We start from the raw sequence: 18,842 nt of genomic DNA, 5'->3' as shown, positions 1-18,842 counted from the left end.
TAAATAAAGGTGAAATAAATAAACGAATGTAATAGATTTGTTTGCCAGCACAAGTCTAGATAGCGCTAGCTGTATTATACCTACAACAGGGAAGTTCCAGTCCGCTAGGTGTATCTCTACAGCATGGGCAGATATCTGGGTGACGTAGACATCCCCATGCATGCACTTGATCAAAATATGACTAATTCAATATTGCACCATCCCAATCTCTGGGCTCTGCAATCATAACCAGTAGTATATACCAGGAATAATGAAACATTCACTAAACACCCATTATTAATCTATGAATTATGACCACTGGTGTCTTTATAGATTATTTTTTAAATGTATTTCATCGTTCAATCTTGCCAAATCATATTCTGTAGGAGGATTTAATATGAATTTAAAGTATTTTGACATTTATATGGATCGGGTCATAAACATCTAGGTTAAACGTAGGCTAAATCTGGCATGAGCTTATTCCCACACTTTACAATACCTCTGTTGCAGTGGTTTTAGGTAGTCTCCGTATTTGCGTTTTCCTCCATCGCGACACTGCTTCCCAGTTGAAGAGCTTGTGATTTCTATGCAGCACCATGCGCCTTCCGAAAAGTACCCCTCATCTTTAGAAGATGCCCTTCTGGAGGCATGCAGCCAGTCATTATTCCCCCATTTTGGCCTATTTGCCAAATGAAGTGCAGAGCATGCACGATGTGTGCAACTCATCACTCCAACAAATGTGAACATTTAATTATTCCTTCATTCATGTCAGTCATCCATTGTCATGTGTCTGAATGGCAATAGGAACTAAATCAAAGAGAATGGAAGTTATTCATGTCTATTGAAATCCATGTGTGTATTCAAAATTATCCAAAAGTTCGTTAGTCTATCATTTTAATAATTCAAAGTTTAATTTAGGCCTATTCAAATAAAATTGTAGGCATTGCAATTTTGCTATTATTTTGGGTACTGGTGTCTTGACGAATAACAACTCCATTTGTGTTTAACTTTTTATTATAGACCCAAGCTCACAGGCCTCTAAATACTTAAGAAAAACCGTTGAAAAAGCACATGCAGTGGCTGATAGTGAAAACAAATCTGGCAAGAATAGGATCGTCTTGACCATGTGACCGCTTGGCTATTTAGCCCAGTTCAGGTTTTTGCCAAGACTTCATATTTTGTTTTCTCATGTATTGATATAGCCTCTATATGGTGGGGTTGTGCAATGCACTTTCTTGGTTACTACTAATGCAAACGGCTATAACAAGCCCACATACAGTGGAATTCACAAATACAAAATGCCTCATTTAAGCCCTAGTTTTTGCTCCCAAATACTGGAAAGTGTGATTCATCAGGTTACATGATCACCACACCAACCCACGCAGCTATACAATTATATGGCCATTAACAGCATGGCATATTTATATAGTGGAATAGGCTTAGCCTAAATCACATGTACTTTCTTTTTTGCAGCTCAGGCGGTTATTCTAGAAACGACTCTTCTGTGTCTTAATAGTATAATTCGCATAGGTAATTTGCTTAACAAGACCCAAGCCTATACTACGCCATCTACTGGTATAACATCGTTATTCAATGCCATTCTAAAACAAGCTCCAGCCTTATTTTGAAAATGAAAACCGGAAGCTGCAAAGCAACTAGCTTCTACGCTAGTTGCTTGACTAGCTAACTTCGCTTAGCTACGTTCGGTTCATGTCATTTGCAGATGCCACATTCCTGACACGTTTGTACGTATAAAAAGTATGTAAACAAGTAAAGGGAGATGTAAAGTAATAATTGAACGTGTAACATCAAAATGTTAATTCATACGTTTACGTTTCACGCATTGCTTTTCTTACGCTCCTAACAATTTCGGTATGTTCAACTTTTGGCAGCTATCTGGCGCCATCATGTTCTGCCCAGCGTCCTCTGAGCCACACATACGCAATTCAAATGCCTGGCGACTCGTTACAACTTCAGTTTTATGCACGACATGATTATATTAATTGTGTAACCAACAAAAGGCGGTATTAATTGTATTTTTTCATGTTGGGATCTAAATCCAGCCGAGAACACCACAGCGAGATTATACTACTTTTGCTACAATCGCTAGGGTCTCCCCTTTCATATGCGGTATTGTAAACGAAGTTGTGAGGATCACAGGCAGAGGAAATGAATCCTTTGTCTGGATACGACCAAATGTGACGTGACGCGACGCATTGCAAATGTAATTTCACATACTGCATCTCAGATTAAAGCGGAGAACGGCATGTGAAGCGGAACAACCAGGGCCTTAACCGAGAGCACAGAAATGTATGTTGCGCCATTCAGACAAAAATGTCGGTTTGAACCCGTCTTGAACCGCTTAAGTACACCAAAATGCTATGCAACTCTTGGAGAAAAAAAGAAATCAAACATGTAATTTTTTACAGTCTTTATTTTTTTTCTAATTACAGACTTATGGGTTAAAAATAAAAAAGCTAAACTTTTTTTTTTTTAAACCCACTCCTGTTTCCAAAAACCAATCCCCTCCACACAAACCCACCCCCCTTAAAATAAAAGCTCCACTCTTTTTAATTAATTACTTTAGCCCCTGTGCCACTGTCCGAAACGGGGCCAGGGCCCTGGTCCCCCACCCCTCCGCCCCTTCTCTGGTCCCATCTTTCTCACTCTCCCAACTAAAACAGCTGCTGCCATCTTGACATTAACTCACTCTATAAATATGTGTGGTGGTTGGTTGTGTAGTGTCTGCAAAGTGTGTGGGCCTAGTGTGTGTGTGTGTGTGTGTGTGTGCGTAAGACAGCTCAACGCTTGTTGTAGTAAATGCCCCCTGCGGTAGCCCTGTGATCGCCCTGGCCCCCTCCCCCCCACACAGAAAGGATGGGGTGAGTGTGCATAGCAGGAGCAGTGAGAGAGAGAGACCCTGCCGAGACATTGGGGGGCGCTGCGGCCACCGGAGCAGGGGTTGTCAGCCTCCACTGGTCCTGAAACCTGAAACGACAAGAAGTGGTCTAATATACAGAGAGAGGAGAGGGGGAGAAAGAAGAGGGACACGGAGAGGAGGTGAAGGACATGGAGATGAGGTGAAGGACAAATGGGAGGAGAAGCAGCACAGAAAGGCAGAGGGGTGCAAGGAGGGGAAAAAAGTACCAGACCCACAAAATAAAGTAAAGTTGGCAGAGCTCTGGCCATGCTTTCTTGGGGTGAATGCCATGGGCTAAAAGGAGATTACATTTATTTATTTACCCACTGAAAGGCAATCGCTGTCAGATACTGAAAACAAGAGAGCATGGGATGGAACCAAAGGGAGATGGTAACAAAAGTGATGAGTTAAAGGATGGAACAGGGTAAGTGGCAACTGGTCAGCGAGACAAGGGAATATGAGAACTCCAATACCACAACCTAAAAAATTAACATTTTTGCTATTGGAAGTTTCACATGTACGGTACATAAAAAAAAGCAAAAAAGATTGACTTATCCTCGATGTTTGCTTTTCAAATGTAAGCATTTGGGGGCTGTGTTGGCTGTGACCCTCACACCCAGACAAAGGAGACACATCTGCAGCCTGAGATAACATCTTCTCAAAAGAAATGCCACCAAATCTCCCCAACGGCCATCATATACCTTACCAGGGTGACCGCACCAACTCCGCACACGCACGCTCACACACAATCGCACATTGCGGCCAGTTTGTCTGTCCAGGATATATTTATATATATTTTTTGTCTTTTTTTTTTTTGTCTTTTTTCTTCTCAGGGTTCCTTCCTTTATTGGGGGACTTTTTTCATTCTTTTTTTGTATGGGGACAAGGAGGTGATAGTAAGGGTGTTTGGGGGTATTAGTAAGGGGAATACCACGATGTTGTTCGCCCTCGGCCCCTGGAAAAGAGAGAGAAAAAGAGGGTGAGTTTCTTGGCTTAAAAAGACAGACACCAATTTTAGGTGTCAAGTGTGTGTATGTGTGCAGGTAGAAAGGGGGCCTGGTGAGATCTCAATCCTTCAGGGAGACTGGGGGGTGCATAAAGATTTTAATGTATACCATCTTAATGGCATTGTGCCTTTGATAAGTGTTGAATTACCACAATTTCAATTAAGAATAATTGACCGTACAGAAAGAAGCTGAAATCAGCTTTGTCAACAGTAAAATGTGTAATTCTCAGATTATACAGGACTATAAAAATAATAGGGGTGTGGGGACAGTGAGGCACTCGCTCTCCCTCTTTCTCTCTCTCTCCTCTTTCTCTCTGTTGAGAGCAGCTCCTGAGGTCGCTGTTGGGAGAGAACCTGAGAACAGCAGCCTCCAACCCACCCCACAAACCCTCCCAACAGAATGACAGACACACTAGAACAGTCCTTCACATGCTATAGGACAGGCCACATACATACAGCATGCAGACAAAGACTCGACTGACCCATCCTCCTGACAACCTGGACCATCTCAACACAGACACAGCCAGCATCAAAATCAAATCACACATTGCTTTTCCATTCTCACACATCACCACCGTCAGACACAGGCATCCAGTGCCCACAAACACAGGGGTCACACTAAAGCAGAAACCACTGGTTAGAATGCTGAAGTCAAAATCAGGCTGCAGGAATGAACCCTCCATTCCGGAAGTGAAGGCAGTGGGTGGGAATGCCTGGCCAAGTGGCCATCTAGCCTATGTATTTGATGCACCAATGTGTAGTTAACAATCAAGTTGGTTTTAGCAACAAGACAAAGCACCTGCACTCTCCCCACAGTGGGCAAACCACTACTGGGTTAGCCCATCTCTGGGTAATATGTATGAGCCCAACCTGGTCTCAGAATTTCGTATTATTCTGTACATAAATTCAAGATGCTCCATTTAGTATGTATTAAATTTGTGGATGTTCATCGCCCATTTCATATGATGTAATTCGTAACATACAGTACCAGTCGAAAGTTGACACTCATTCCAGGGTTTTTTCTTAAATTGTTTACTATTTTCTACATTGTAGAATAATAGTGAAGACATCAAAACTATGAAATAACACACATGGGATCATGTAGTAACCAAGAAAGTGTTAAATCAAAATATATTTTACATTTAGGATTCTTAAAAGTAGCCACCCGTTGCCTTGATGACAGCTTTGCACACTCTTGGCATTCTCAACCAGCAAATGTATGATATTACGAATTCTAGCTAGTGGCTAACATTAGCTAGGCTAGGGGTTAAGTTTAGGAGTTAGGTTAAAGGGTTACGGTAAGCTAAAACGGTTAAAGTTATAGCTAACATGCTAAGTAGTAGAAAAGTTGCTAATTAGCGCAAATGATCTGTGATGAGATTTGAACTCGCAACCTATGGGTTGCTAGACGTTTGCGATTGATGTATTATGTAACCATATTAAAAATGTAACATATCATACTAATTTGAGTGTCCCGGTTTTACCTTTACTATATTATGTGTAGTCTATGAGACCAGGCTGATGAGCTATCTATCAGAATGCATGGGGCATGAGATTCTGACTAGACCAAAATCATTTTCAATCACATATAATTTCCAAATCACATGTCATCCTACTAATTGTCTTAAATAGGACTTTGCAGATACTTTTTTTTGCCCGGCTAAAATATGCTATCAGTGATAGTTGATTGACAATCATATCAGCAGCTCCCACAGAGGGGACAAATAAGGTACTACAGATGACCAACGGATACCATTAGTCTAGATGAATGGAAAGGTTGGTCCATTGGTCAGAATCTCATTGCATGTCAGTTGGTGAGGATGCTCAGTTTGATTGCTCTGCAGCCCTCAGTCGCAGCAATACATATTGAACAGGACATGGGCCCAGAGACAGAGCTCCACCGTGAGCGCTCAATGAGTCATCATGGGAACCCCCCTCTCACCTCACACTGAGAGACACAGCAGGACACACACTCCAGGGAGACACACCAGACTCCCAGTGCACAGAGCTTTGATCCACTCCAGGTTTTACATACATAGGGGGTAGGCTTTTGTATGGATTGAAAACAAATACAGATTGCAGGGATGTTGCTTTGGAAAGGTCACAGGCAAAAGACAGCTCTGGAGCAGCTGCACCAGGTTAACAAACAGGATGGATATATTATATTCCTGAACACAGTGCACCTGTCTCCTAACAGTGAATCATTAGAACAACATCTAGTTAACTGAGAGGAAAAGTACAGCAGGAAAACTAATACTATACAAATACACACGCGCCAATTAATGTTTAAGCAACAATGCTAACGCGTCTACCTAGAGAACTTATAGAAGCCATTCATGGTACACTAAAGGCACCCATTTGCATTTAAAACGTACATGGCATCTTAATTGTCCTTAAGGTCGCGTCAACATTCTAAAATGGAGTCCAACCATTAACACCGAACAAATGAAAACAAAACCAGGCAAGTCACTCTTTGCCTGTCACCTTTTTAAGTATTAATGACCAGCACTATGGGAGAGATGCTCACTCACAGACAGTATGTATACGTAATGTATGTCCAAGTCGTACAAAGAGCCTGCCACGCATACATGTACAGCCTGGGAGGATCGCACTGCCGTGCACTGAGAGTTTGGCTGCCTCCTCTGAAACGGTTGTAGGTGGTGCATGCAACAAGACCGCTCCACACTGACTGACCCATCTGACTCCCTCCACCAGTCTCGCTTACCTTTCCACTCACCATTACCCCACTCTAAAAAGGGAACCTCTCCTCCACTGTGCTCTGGATACACACCTTCACTGATTTTGCTGGAATGTTGTTCAGCAATGCTAGCCAACGCTTCAGTCCCCTCCCACTACAGGCAGGCTTATAGACGTTCAGTGCCTATAGCAACAGTCTATACCCCCCTTGGATTTCTTCACATTTTATTGTGTTACGAAGTGGGATTAACATATTTTTTAATTATACATTTGTCAATCTACACAATATACTCTGTCAAAAAGCAAATTTCAAACTTTTTAAAGATGAAAATTAAAACACAAATATATCTTGAAATGGACAACACCTTTGGCAGCGATTACAGCTGGGTACATGAGTCATTGAGTCACTTATCAAGAGTGACATACAAGAGATATTATGGTTGTGCCTTGCTCAAGGGCACAGATTTTTCACCAAGTCGGCTTGGTGATTCAAACCAGCAACCTTTCAGTTACTTGCCCAGCCCTCTTAATCACAAGGATACCTGGGTAAGTCTCATAAGAGCTTTACTGTATTGTGCAATATTTACCCATGATTTTTTTTTGTTTGAGCCAATTGTGCGCCGCCTCATGGCTCTTCTTGTTACAGCTGGCTGTGACACAGCCTGGGATCGAACCCAGGTCTGCAGTGACGCCTCAAGCACTGCAGTGCCTTAAACCGCAGTGCCATTTGGGAGTTCCTTGCAATAGAATCCTACGCCAATGCGCTCTACCTACAAGAAAATCTCTCGCACAGATCGTTTGGCATACTAAGTCTTGCATAGTTTGTTTTGTTTCGGTATGTTAGATTGAAAGTGGCTAATATTAGGGCCTCCCGAGTCTAGCACAATTCCCACAGTAGAGCGAAACGTTGATAGTGTTAAAAGGGTTAAACTCTAAAAAGTTGAGTAGTTCAATGCGCTCAATACTGTAACATGCTGACCACACCGCTCGCGCTGCAAAATAAATGTATGCACACATGTTATTCAATCATTGCACCCACACTGCTCACGAGCTTCTGTATGGGCAGGTGCTAAAATAGAACTATGTTCTATTTGTGGCGCTCAGCAAGTCCTGCCTCTCCCATTTCCTCATTGGTTTTTAAGAGCATATACCCACATGGGTGATTGGAAGATGAACTGAAGTCCACATTCAGTTCATCTGTGGTAATGCGCCGTAAAGTTGGTTGCCAACCGCCATATAAAGTCCAAAGAAGAAAAAGAAGCATGAAGGAGGAGAGATTAAAAACTAATTGGTTTTACCGTTTATTATGAACTGTCAGAGTAGAGGACCTTGTGCATTTCAGGTATAATAAACAACCCAATGTTAATATCCCAGGACAAATTAGCTAGTAACAGCAAGCTAGCTAGCTACATTTCCATATGTGTTTAATGCTTTTCGACCTGTCCCCAGGTTCAGAGTTTGTTTTTGATATTTCAACCTGCGTGTCCTGATCACTTCTGGTGTGGCGGGACAAAATAAACATGCGGACGTGCATGCGGTTTGGTCAGCATATAAGTCGCTCTTGATAAGCGCATTTGCTAAATGACTAAAATGTGAACATTTAAAAATGTTTGTAAAAATCCTGTTTAGCACCTTCAGGTGCTACAAATTTTTATTCTGCAACAACTATATTTTTGTAATTTAATTTTTATTCCTTTGTAAAAGTGTAGAATTTTATTTTCACTGACATTATGGAGTATTGTGTAGATCAATGAAATGTTTTTATTAAATCTATTTCAATCCCACTTTGTAACACAACAAAATGTGAAAGACTGGTGTAGACTTTCTATAGGCACTGTACCTTCAATGATTCTCTATACACCCAGTTTCAACCACCAGCCTAAGACACCTGATGGCCCCACTGTCTAGGGCAGGAGCATGTTTAGAATTGAGCATACTCTCTCCTCAGTACTCTCTCTTCACTGCACATTATGAAGCCAGGTCAGAAAACCAACACTAGCACCTGCCCCTTCAGTGTTTGCGCTACCAAATTACTTACACCAATTCGGTGCTTTAAGATCTGCAAACAGTGTGGAGGGGGGGGGGGGGGGGGGGTTGGCTTCAGGCTTTACAGTGTCCTCACTGCCCACCATCTCCCGCTCTGCTCATCCTCACTTCCTCCATAATCTCACTAATTCTACCGCCTTTCAACTCACTCTCCCTCACTTTTCCATACTCTTCCCCTCCCCCAGGTAATGGCCAGCTGTCTCTCAGTCTCAGGGTATGAGTGTTCCGGGGTGCTCACCTGAAGGCCCGTCCTCTGCCTCTGGGCGGTGTGTAGCCACTGTAGTAACGTGCGCGCGACGGGTTAAAGTTCCCTCCTCGTGAGCGGAAGCGGGCCCGAGGAAACCCGCGGTCTGTGGTGCTGATACCTGGCCTGTTTGTTCTCTTCACACCCACCTGACAGGATCAAGACAGGGGAAACCGGAAACCACAGGTTAGACAATAGCACAGGGGTCAGTCCCATTTAACACCCAGTTAACGTAGGAAATGGAACTGAAATTCAGTTCATACAGAAATTGCTCAGAATTTAGATTTTCCCCATTTCTTTACTTAATTTGAAACAGAATTGACTGTGACAGTAGCTAGGTTTCCATCCAATTGGCGACAGATTTTCATACAAATATTCTAAAATCTGCATAAAAACAATAAACGCAAATCAGAGATTTGTTTCCATCAAACTGACTTGCTGCGGACAAAAAAAAGCTGTGCGTGATGATGTCGTACAAAGGCGCATCAAACTCCTCACCATGCACTTTCACCACCCTGGGAAGTTCATAACTTAATTAATCTATAACCTAATAAACTGTAGTCATAGTGGGAGGACCACACAGCATATCGCGTGACTCCCAAGTTTACTTCAAAATGGTTATTATATCAATATTTGCACATAAATATCTGTAGTTGCCATGGCAGGCATGACTTTTTCCCCCAACATGTACTTTACTCGCATACAAAAAGGTTGAATGGAAACCTGGTTTATGAAACAGTGTTGCGTCCTCACCTTAATCTGCCTTCCTCTGAACAGCGACTCGTCCAATGCCATGGCCGTCCTCACAGACTCCTTGTCTGAAAACTCGATATAGGCAAACCTGCAACAGCAGCAGAAATACAAGAGCGTCATGAAGCACTAAAATCAGAGCACAAATCACTGAACAATCATGGACACCTCTTTTCAATAATTCCCTAATAATGACAATAACATGTGCGATGAGCAACAGTTTAGCAACCTGATCATCATCATCATCCTAACTGGTTTCTCTCATACACAAATACAAGCTTTAGAAAATAACTCCAGGCTATTAGAATAAGCAGTTACTTTCAATTAACTAAAAGTAACACTACTGAGACCTGAATCAAACAGAATAATATTAGCTAGTATAATTGCATTACTTTAAGTGGAAAGGGAATGATAAAAGCTTTTATACTAGTCATGAATTGTACATGGTTATAAAATGGACATGGGCACTTGAGTGAGCTAGACCACCATGTCAGTAAAGAAATCCTCTGTGCTGCAGTCCAAGTCATCTCTATAGAAAGTTAGGGCAATGTGGTTTCTGTCTTGAGAGAGCCACTTTCTCCTCCGTAGCTGTTGCTAAGTGATAGACACTTCTGCATTGTGCTGTTTATTTCTGATAGTTTTCAAAAAATGCAGATATGCAATTTGTTGACACCCCCCAACACCACACTCTGAAGATCTAACCAAGCAAGCACCTATAGACTGGGTCTATGAGCAATGTGACAAAATAATGGGTCGGCTGAACACAGATCTGTAACCTTACAAGCTGAAATTCCCAAATGTATCTATTCAATAATGGATTAATGCGAATCAGTGCCACACAAATAAATATGTTTAACCTTTATTTAAACAGGAAGATCCCATTGAGGTAAAGGCCTGCATGTACAAAATCATAAATTCAAAACATGACGATCAGACGTGTGAGCATGTAGATGATCTTGAGGCTGAAAGTCTTCTTAACTCTAGATCACACTGCTCTAGATAACTAGGACAATGTATTTACTTAACTGTGAATAAAGATGCACTAATTCTCTAACCCGCACATGGAATGTCGGCAATTACCCTCTGGGATGCCGAGAGGGTATAGCTGGTAAAATGGTGTCTACACAATCTTTAGGGTAGAGGCTGTAAACGTCTTATTTACTCTAGATGACTGATAGAAGAACGCTGCATAGTGTACTCACAGGTCTGTAAGTGAAAGAGCACTACTGCAAATGGAGGGAATGAGGGTGTAGGCATTTACCCTTTGGGATGCCCTGTGAACTTGTCACACAGGATGGTGACTCTGTTGACGGAGCCGCAACCGTGGAAGTGGGCTTCTAGCTCCTCCGCCGTGGCGCCGTAATCAACCTGTCCACAGAGAGGGAGAACAGTGAGATACCGCTGACAATGGCTAGTCAATTCCGCAATACAGAATCAACTCAGTGCTAAACTCCAAATTAAGGTTTTTGCATTCAAAGTAGTGTGAAATCGTGCATGATGTCAATTTGAAACTCTGCTACACTCATCATATGATAGAATCATCTTGAACACCTAACCAGGTGAATTCCACATACACCCAAAATAGAAACACCATCTGAGGTTAAGGAGAGGGTGAAGCCTTACGTTTCCAACATAGATAGATCTCGCGTCAGCTTCCATTTTCTCCTCGATGGACATGATGACGGGACCGGCTAGAGCAAAATTGAGACAAATTTATATACACTACCGTTCAAAGGTTTGGGGTCACTTAGAAGTGTCCTTGTTTTCCATGAAAACATACATGAAATGAGGTGCAAAATGAATAGGAAATAGTCAAGACAAGGTTATAAATAATGATTTTGAATTGAAATAATTGTGTCCTTCAAACTTTGCTTTCGTCAAAGAATCCTCCGTTTGCAGCAATTACACCCATGCAGACCTTTGGCATTCTAGTTATCAATTTGTTGAGGTAATCTGAAGAGATATCAACCCATACATCCTGAAGCACCTCCCACAAGTTGTATTGGCTTGATGGGCACTTCTACGTATCATATGGTCAAGCTGCTCCCACAACAGCTCAATAGGGCTGAGATTATAGATAGAATACCAGCTGACTGCTTCTTCCCTAAATAGTTATTGCCTAGTTTGGAGCTGTGCTTTGGGTCATTGTCCTGTCGTAGGAGGAAATTGTCTCCAATTAAGCTCCGTCCACAGGGTATGGCGTTGCAAAATGGAGTGATAGCCTTCCTTCTTCAAGACCCCTTTTATCCTGTACCACCACCAAAGCACCCCCAGACCATCACATTGCCACCATGCTTGACAGATGGCGTCAAGCACTCCCCCAGCATCTTTTCAATGTCTCACGAATGCACTTTGTGATCCGAACACCTCAAACTTAGATTTGTCTGTCCATAACACTGTTTCCAATCTTCCTCTGTCCAGTATCTGTGTTATTTTGCCCATCTTAAGCTTTTCTTTTCATTGGCCAGTCTGAGATATGGCTTTCTTTGCAACTGCCTAGAATGCCAGCATCCCGGTGTCTCCTCTTCACTGTTGACGTTGAAACTGTTGTTTTGCGGGTACTACTTAATGAAGCTGCCAGTTGAGGACTTGTGAGGCACCTGTTTCTCAAACTACACACTAATGTACTTGTCCTCTTGCTTAGTTGTGCACCGGGGCCTCCCACTCCTCTTTCTATTCTGGTTAGAGACAGTTTGCGCTGTTCTGTGAAGGTAGTAGTACACAGCATTGTATGAGATGTTCAGTTTCTTGGCAATTTCTCGTATGGAATGGCCTTAATTTCACAGAACAATAGACTGATGAGTTTCAGAAGAAAGGTCTTTGTTTCTGGCCAATTTGAGCCTGTAATTGAACCCACAAATGCTGATGCTCCAGATACAAAAAGGCCAGTTTTATTGCTTCTTTAAATCAGCACAACAGTTTTCAGCTGTGGGTAACATAATTGCAAAAGTGTTTTCCAATAATCAATTAGCCTTTTATAATGATTAACTTGGATGAGCTAACACAACCATGCCATTGGAACACAGGCGTGATGGTTGCTGATAATGGGCCTCTGTACGCCCATGTAGATTTATCTTTTTAATTATTATTTTTTGCTTCAATAGTCATTTACAACATCTACACTGTATTTCTGATCAATGTGATGTTACTTTAAATGGGATTTTTTTGTTGCTTTTCTTTCAAAAACAAGGGCATTTCTAAGTGACCCCAAACTTTTGAACGGTAGTGTATATTTGGAAGGGTTTGATATGAATTCATCTCTGTCTTGAAGCTGCTCTGGAAACTTCAGTAAAATACAAAAATCAGTCGGTTTTCTCAAACAGTAATTTTTGGGAGACATGTTCCGAGGCACCTTATCACTCTTTCTTCCCAAATAAACTCACCTGGTGGAGGGCTAAGATTCATCTGTTTCTCCACCTCGTTCTGTAACTCCTTCAGCTTTTCTGCTTCCTCCTCCATCTCTCGCACCCGAGCTTTGATCGCCTCCAGCTCCTGATAATAAATAAATCAATACATCAATACTCATCAATTGCAACACACCACACTAGTCAGCAGGCTTGACAGACATCATGGGAAGAAAACAAATGTACCAAATAAATTATTTAATCGTATTCATCCATGCCGTGCAAGCGCATGACACACTTGGCAGTTCAGTAGCCTAAGATGACCCTGTTCCTGCACTAGCTGCAGAGTGGAACAGGCTCGCAGCACATGACCATTGGCCCGGGGTCTTTGTATCAGGCTTCACCATTCATTTCACAGACTGCTCGCTCAGCAAGAATCCCCACCGCCCCAGTGATGGCCAATAAGACAGTGGTGCCATACATCCTGTTGGGAGGGATCCCTTATTGGGTTTAGGCCTCCTTGACATTGCTGCATTGCAGCGCAGTGGGAGTTGCTCCAAATCCATCCTAGACTACTGACACAATTTGCATTGCAGGTTAATCCATTCCAGGTCTTGGGGATGTCTTGCATGGCCCCATTGATCATAACAACCAATAGACAAATTCAACAGCTTCAAGAGGAAACAGTGAAATTCCTGGAAACTACATGGCTTATTTGATTCGGTGATGACTGGCTGCATTTTGTCGCATATTTAGTGTAGTCTCTTCCCTCCTGAAAATATCGAAGGATGCAAGCCCAGCCCTAAAAAAAATACCGCACCCCCAGTCTCGTGCTTACATAATTGCTTTCGAACACATTCATGCCAAAGACCACTATCACACATGCATATACAAATCAGAAACATTGTAGATAACATAAATGCAAGCCAACAGCTTTAATGTGAGTATTTTCAAACCGCATATTTGCACACTACCACAGTAATATTCATTACCCACTAATTTATCAAGAGATAATACCTACTTATAATAGTCAAAATTACATGTTTAAAAATGCTTGCGTTTCGCAAGTCATTCAATGACTTTACTGGGAGAATAAACATGCGTGTCAGGTGCATGTCTGCAACATCCCAATTATTAGCAAGCCAACTAGCCAGCCAACTACCATTATCTCGTCGGCTCCCTCCCACTAACGTTATATCCAGCCCAAATATCCATAAATCCCTACTACAACAGAGCAAGTGCAGCATACTTTTCTGCGAGCATTTTAGCTATATAACAGTTAGATAGATAGTCAAAACATTAAAGCTTTTTTACTAGTCATCACTTAAATTTTCACGGAGTTGACGATCATGTTCCGTATGCGCATCAGCGCTTCCATTACAGCAGCTGTCAGCGTATGAGAAAAGAAAGGAGGCGTGTTTACCGTGAGCTCTCGCAGTGTCTGCGGATGGACTCGCAATCCGGCAGCTAATGGCGGCCTGTCCTACCCTCGCCCCTGTCTACATCTCCGTATTGCATTTTTGCGACGAATATTTTTTCTCCACTAGGTCGACAGCACTGGCGCAGAGAAACTACCAACGCTGCTGCGCCAACATGGCCGCCAAAATCACGCATGTCACCACACATTTCTACTGAGCCTCAATGTCGGATATCAACCATGAGATTTTAAAAAAAGACCACCGGGAATAAAAAATATAGCTGATTGCAGCTTAAAATAACGCGTTTACACCCGCAATCTCTATCGTACAATACACATGTATTGTCTCAACTTGAGTGAGATTTTGGGCATACACTATGCCCTTCACTTACCGGGTCCTCGATCGCGGCCTCTCCCTCCTCTAATCCAGGTTCCTCATCGCCAACACCCGGGTCTTCTAGTTCTGGGTGCCCTGGGTCTGAGTCCAGCAGAGATTCTTCCGTCATCCCTGAGTCCATTCCGTTACCGAACTCCGCCATCTCCCAATTCCGGTTTATCCGACGCGCCTCGTGGCTTAAACCAACGTTACAGGCCCCTACTCACACAGCGGGAGAGTGAGTGGGGCGAAAGAAAAAAAACGGCGGAAACCGCCGCTTAGGAAAGTTAAAACGTGAAATAAAAGGCCAGCTTCGACTCTAGCCACTGTCCGAACGGGTTCCAACTACAATTGCAAAGGCTACTTCAGTTGTGTGTGTGTGTATCAAAGTTTCAGCGGAGAGCCTAACGTTAGTTTATTTACATTAAGAAATATACATAACCTAAAAGATTCTCTTCGCGAGTGCTGTGTCCTCAGTTCAGAAATGGAAGTCGGGGGTGGAGTTACGTACTGCGGGCGTAAACTCGCAATCTTATTACTCAATTAAGCATTGTAGACACACCTTCTACCGTTTTTCGTTGTCGTCTATTGGATATATTACAGCACATTTATGCATTCTTACCAATTTCGCTTTTTCACTTCAAACTCTGATTCGATTAGAAGTATGTCAATCACAAAGCCCACCCATTTTGTCTTTCGACCGATGACTGAATTTTAATTAATTCTCTGCTCCTGCACGAGCACAGATAGAACAAATGAGACAGATATTTCACCGGATGTATAAATGTGAAGCATCCGCTTGGCATTTGCAAAAACGAAATCTGTTATTGAGAGAAAGCACAGTGCCCAGCAACGAGAAAGATGGAACATTCTGCAAAATTTCTCATCGATTAAACGTTTGATCTCATTACAGTTTTCTGTTCCCAAAACTAGAATATGTTATGAACAGAGTGGATTAAGTCTTGTACACTTTACCTTTTGCGAATATTTTTTTTTAAATCACGTTAATTAGAACGAGTGCAATGGCGAATGAGTTATTGCACACGCGCACTTCACAGAGTAGGTGTTCCCTAACGGAAATAAACCGACGCATGCTAGAACGGGCCAATAGACTCTCGTTTGCTCGTGCTTGGCTCTTCCCACCTCCTTGCTTGTTCTGCCCACTGTGACTAATTCTTTCCCATTGGAAATGACAGGCTGTGGTCTATCTTGGTTTAGTTATATAAATATTTGCTGCTAGCGTGACACCTTCGAGTCAGGTGAATCCACCTCAATCAATTACATATCTTTGGCAGCAATACACACTTGTATTAAACAATATTAAAATAATAAAAATGACAAAAATTATCAGAAATGGTGGGGATTGATGTTACTGCAAGAAAAGTCTAGTGAGAGAAAGTGTTGTGAATAAAGCACATAGCTAAATGTTTACCATGTAATTTATACAGTTTGTTTTTTATTAAACTACCAGATCAGGTTGGGTTACAGATTAGGTTGTAATCTATAAAATAAATGGCTGGATGTGTAATAACTGTAAATATCTAACTGCAGACAACCAATGTATTTTGAGAGCTCCTCACAGGCGCAGTAGAACTATCATCAGCTTATGCTACTACGTCCATGTGCCCAGGCTCCATAGGCCTATCCAAATGAGCTTTCACAAAAGCCCTATAGGTATCTCACCTCTGCCACCAGTGTAGCCGACTGATGTACACATAAGTATTGGGTGCTATCGTACTATCCTGCGGTCCAGAAACGAGAGCTCTACCATCCACACCAACAGCCCAGGGGCCTCATTTATCAATCATGCGTAGGCACAAATCCGTGAGTAAACCATGCGTGGGATAATTTCCAAGCAAAATGTGAGATTGATCAATATGAACGGTTGCTTGTGAGTGCATAAATGTACGCACAGCCATGACCATGTGTATGCACAGTGCCAAGTGGTGAAACTGCTTGTCAAACGTAGAATTGGGAAAAGGTGTTGAAAATGTGTGAAATTGTAAGAGTAGGCCTAATAATTAAATCATTTTTCAATTTGTGAATTCATGCAACATACTGTATCTTAACAGATAATTTGACCCCCATCAGTACATTTGTTAAGATAATAATCCATATAAGGTATTTTGTTCAATTAGAGAAGGTATTCCCAAACTGGGGTTCGCGTAACACAGGGGTACGAGCAATGCCGTCGGGGGTACGCCAAATAAAAATGTGATTCAGATTTTTAAAAGAAACATGAAAACGTTTTTTGTTGTTGTTGTTTTTTTTTCACATTTTCAAACTGTCTATTTATATTTTCCAACAGGGTTATCCATTTGAGTGAGTTTTTTTTCTCGCCTGAATAGCCTTGCTTCACTGCCAAAAATAAAATGAAACCATCTAGTGTTCAGCGAAATAGCAACACAATGTCAAATACAGGTAGCCTAGTCAAATAATTAACATCCAATCACATTAACCGTTACTCTCTCGCGGGAATTCCACTAACGGTCCGTATGTAGCCAAGCGTAGCTGCTGCTCATTCTGTTTGCTCTAAAATTGGTAAATGGTTAAAAGAAGTATGGCTCGTGTCCATAGAGACATATACCAGCTCTACTGATAGTACTGCTACTACCATCAGTACTACACCTGCACCTGTCGACGACACAAGCTGTTCTGCTTCCAGGAACACATCCAATGCTAGCATCAGTAATTCTACATTTGTTGTTAGCCCAGCTAGCATGAAAGTTGTGAACTGCCCCCTTACCCGTGAAAGCACCGAACAACAGGCAGGGGCGTTGGACCATCGAAGAGGCGCAAAATATGATGAGAACTACATTGATTTGGGGTTCACTTATATTGGGAGTAGTGCCTTTCCCCAGTGACAGTGTGTTTTATGTGCAAAAGTACTATCTCACAACTCGATGAAACCTTCACTCTTGCGCAGACATTTAGAAACAAAACAGGCCAATTTGAAAAATAAGCCACGGGAGTTTTTTGAGTGAGAATTAAGATGACTTTCAAGTAATAAGACATGTATAAAAGCAACAGATACCATTAATAAGAAGGAGCTAGAAGTGTCTTATATGGTGAGCTACCGAGTGGCTAGGACAGGCAAGCCCCATACTATTGTGGAGGACTTAATTCTTCCTGCTGCCGCGGATATGGCTGGGACAATGCTGGGGGAAAAGGACAAAAAAACTATACAGACAATGCTTTCATCAAACTAAACTGTTTCACGATGCATCAGTGACAAGGCAGGAGATGTTTCGAAACAATTACTGCTTCACATACAAGCCAGTGAATTCTATGCGTTACAGCTGGATGAGTCAACAGACGTGGCGGGCCTGGCACAGCTCCTGATATACTGTATGTCTGTTACATTTATGGGGGGTAAATTAAGGAAGACATCCTCTTCTGCAAACCACTGGAGAGGATATTTTTAAAGTACTGGACAGCTTTGTGACATAAAGTGGACTTTGGTGGTCAAGATGTGTTTGTATCTGCACTGATGGCTCAAAAGCCATGACAGGGAGACATAGTGGAGCGGTAACGCGCATGCAAACAGTACACTGCAGCATCCACTGAGAGGCTCTTGCTGCCAAGGGAATTCCTGACAGCTTGAAAGATGTTTTGGACACCACAGTGAAAATGGTTAACTTTGTTAAAGCAAGGCCCCTGAACTCTCGTGTATTTTATGCATTGTGCAATGATAGGTGCAACGACCATGTAACGCTTTTACAGCATACAGAGAAGTGTGCTGGTTATCAAGGGACAAAGCATTGACACTTAAAAAAAAAATGTTTTATTGAGAGACGAGCTTAAAGTTTTCTTTATTGACCATAATTTTCACTTTTCTGACCGCTTGCATGATGACGAGTTTCTCACACGACTGGCTTATCTGGGTGATGTTTTTTCTCGCCTGAATGATCTGAATCTAGGATTACAGGGTCTCCATAACTATATTCAATGTGCGGGACAAAATTGAGGCTATGATTAAGAAATTGGAGCTCTTCTCTGTCTGCATTAACAAGGACAACACACAGGTATTTCCATCATTGTATGTGCAAATTAATTTAAACTT

At 42.0% G+C, this 18,842-nt stretch overlaps 1 protein-coding gene across 2 annotated transcripts; it reads right to left on the bottom strand.

Moving 5' to 3' along the window:
* Positions 1-2,395: 2,395 nt before the first annotated feature.
* Positions 2,396-15,803, bottom strand: LOC139367059 (polyadenylate-binding protein 2-B-like). 2 transcript variants are annotated; one of them, XM_071105029.1, is made up of 7 exons: positions 14,796-15,803; positions 13,026-13,134; positions 11,266-11,333; positions 10,904-11,010; positions 9,646-9,733; positions 8,887-9,041; positions 2,396-3,854 (listed from the first exon to the last, which is right to left on the bottom strand). In XM_071105029.1, the coding sequence occupies exons 1-7, from the start codon at positions 14,940-14,942 to the stop codon at positions 3,815-3,817; spliced, it is 714 nt and encodes a 237-aa protein (XP_070961130.1). In that variant the 5' UTR covers positions 14,943-15,803; the 3' UTR covers positions 2,396-3,814. The 2 variants fall into 2 exon arrangements, with proteins under 2 accessions (XP_070961130.1, XP_070961129.1); XM_071105028.1 differs by having other exon boundaries at positions 2,396-2,967; positions 14,796-15,271.
* Positions 15,804-18,842: the final 3,039 nt, after the last annotated feature.

This window comes from Oncorhynchus clarkii, chromosome 15, assembly GCF_045791955.1.
Source record: "Oncorhynchus clarkii lewisi isolate Uvic-CL-2024 chromosome 15, UVic_Ocla_1.0, whole genome shotgun sequence".
NCBI classification, from domain to species: domain Eukaryota; kingdom Metazoa; phylum Chordata; class Actinopteri; order Salmoniformes; family Salmonidae; genus Oncorhynchus; species Oncorhynchus clarkii.
Note: the sequence above shows the minus strand (reverse complement) of the source record. Positions and strands in the feature narration are given on the sequence as shown.

What these genes read in the sequence shown, in the direction of transcription:
- LOC139367059 (XM_071105028.1), bottom strand. Translation starts at nt 14,942, where the DNA reads ATGGCGGAGTTCGGTAACGGAATGGACTCAGGGATGACGGAAGAATCT. An exon ending in AGGCCGCGATCGAGGACCCG is followed by an intron (nt 13,135 to 14,795) that starts GTAAGTGAAGGG and finishes ATTTATTATCAG; the next exon opens with GAGCTGGAGGCGATCAAAGC. An exon ending in TCAGAGGAAGGCAGATTAAG is followed by an intron (nt 9,042 to 9,645) that starts GTGAGGACGCAA and finishes TGATCCTGTCAG; the next exon opens with GTGGGTGTGAAGAGAACAAA.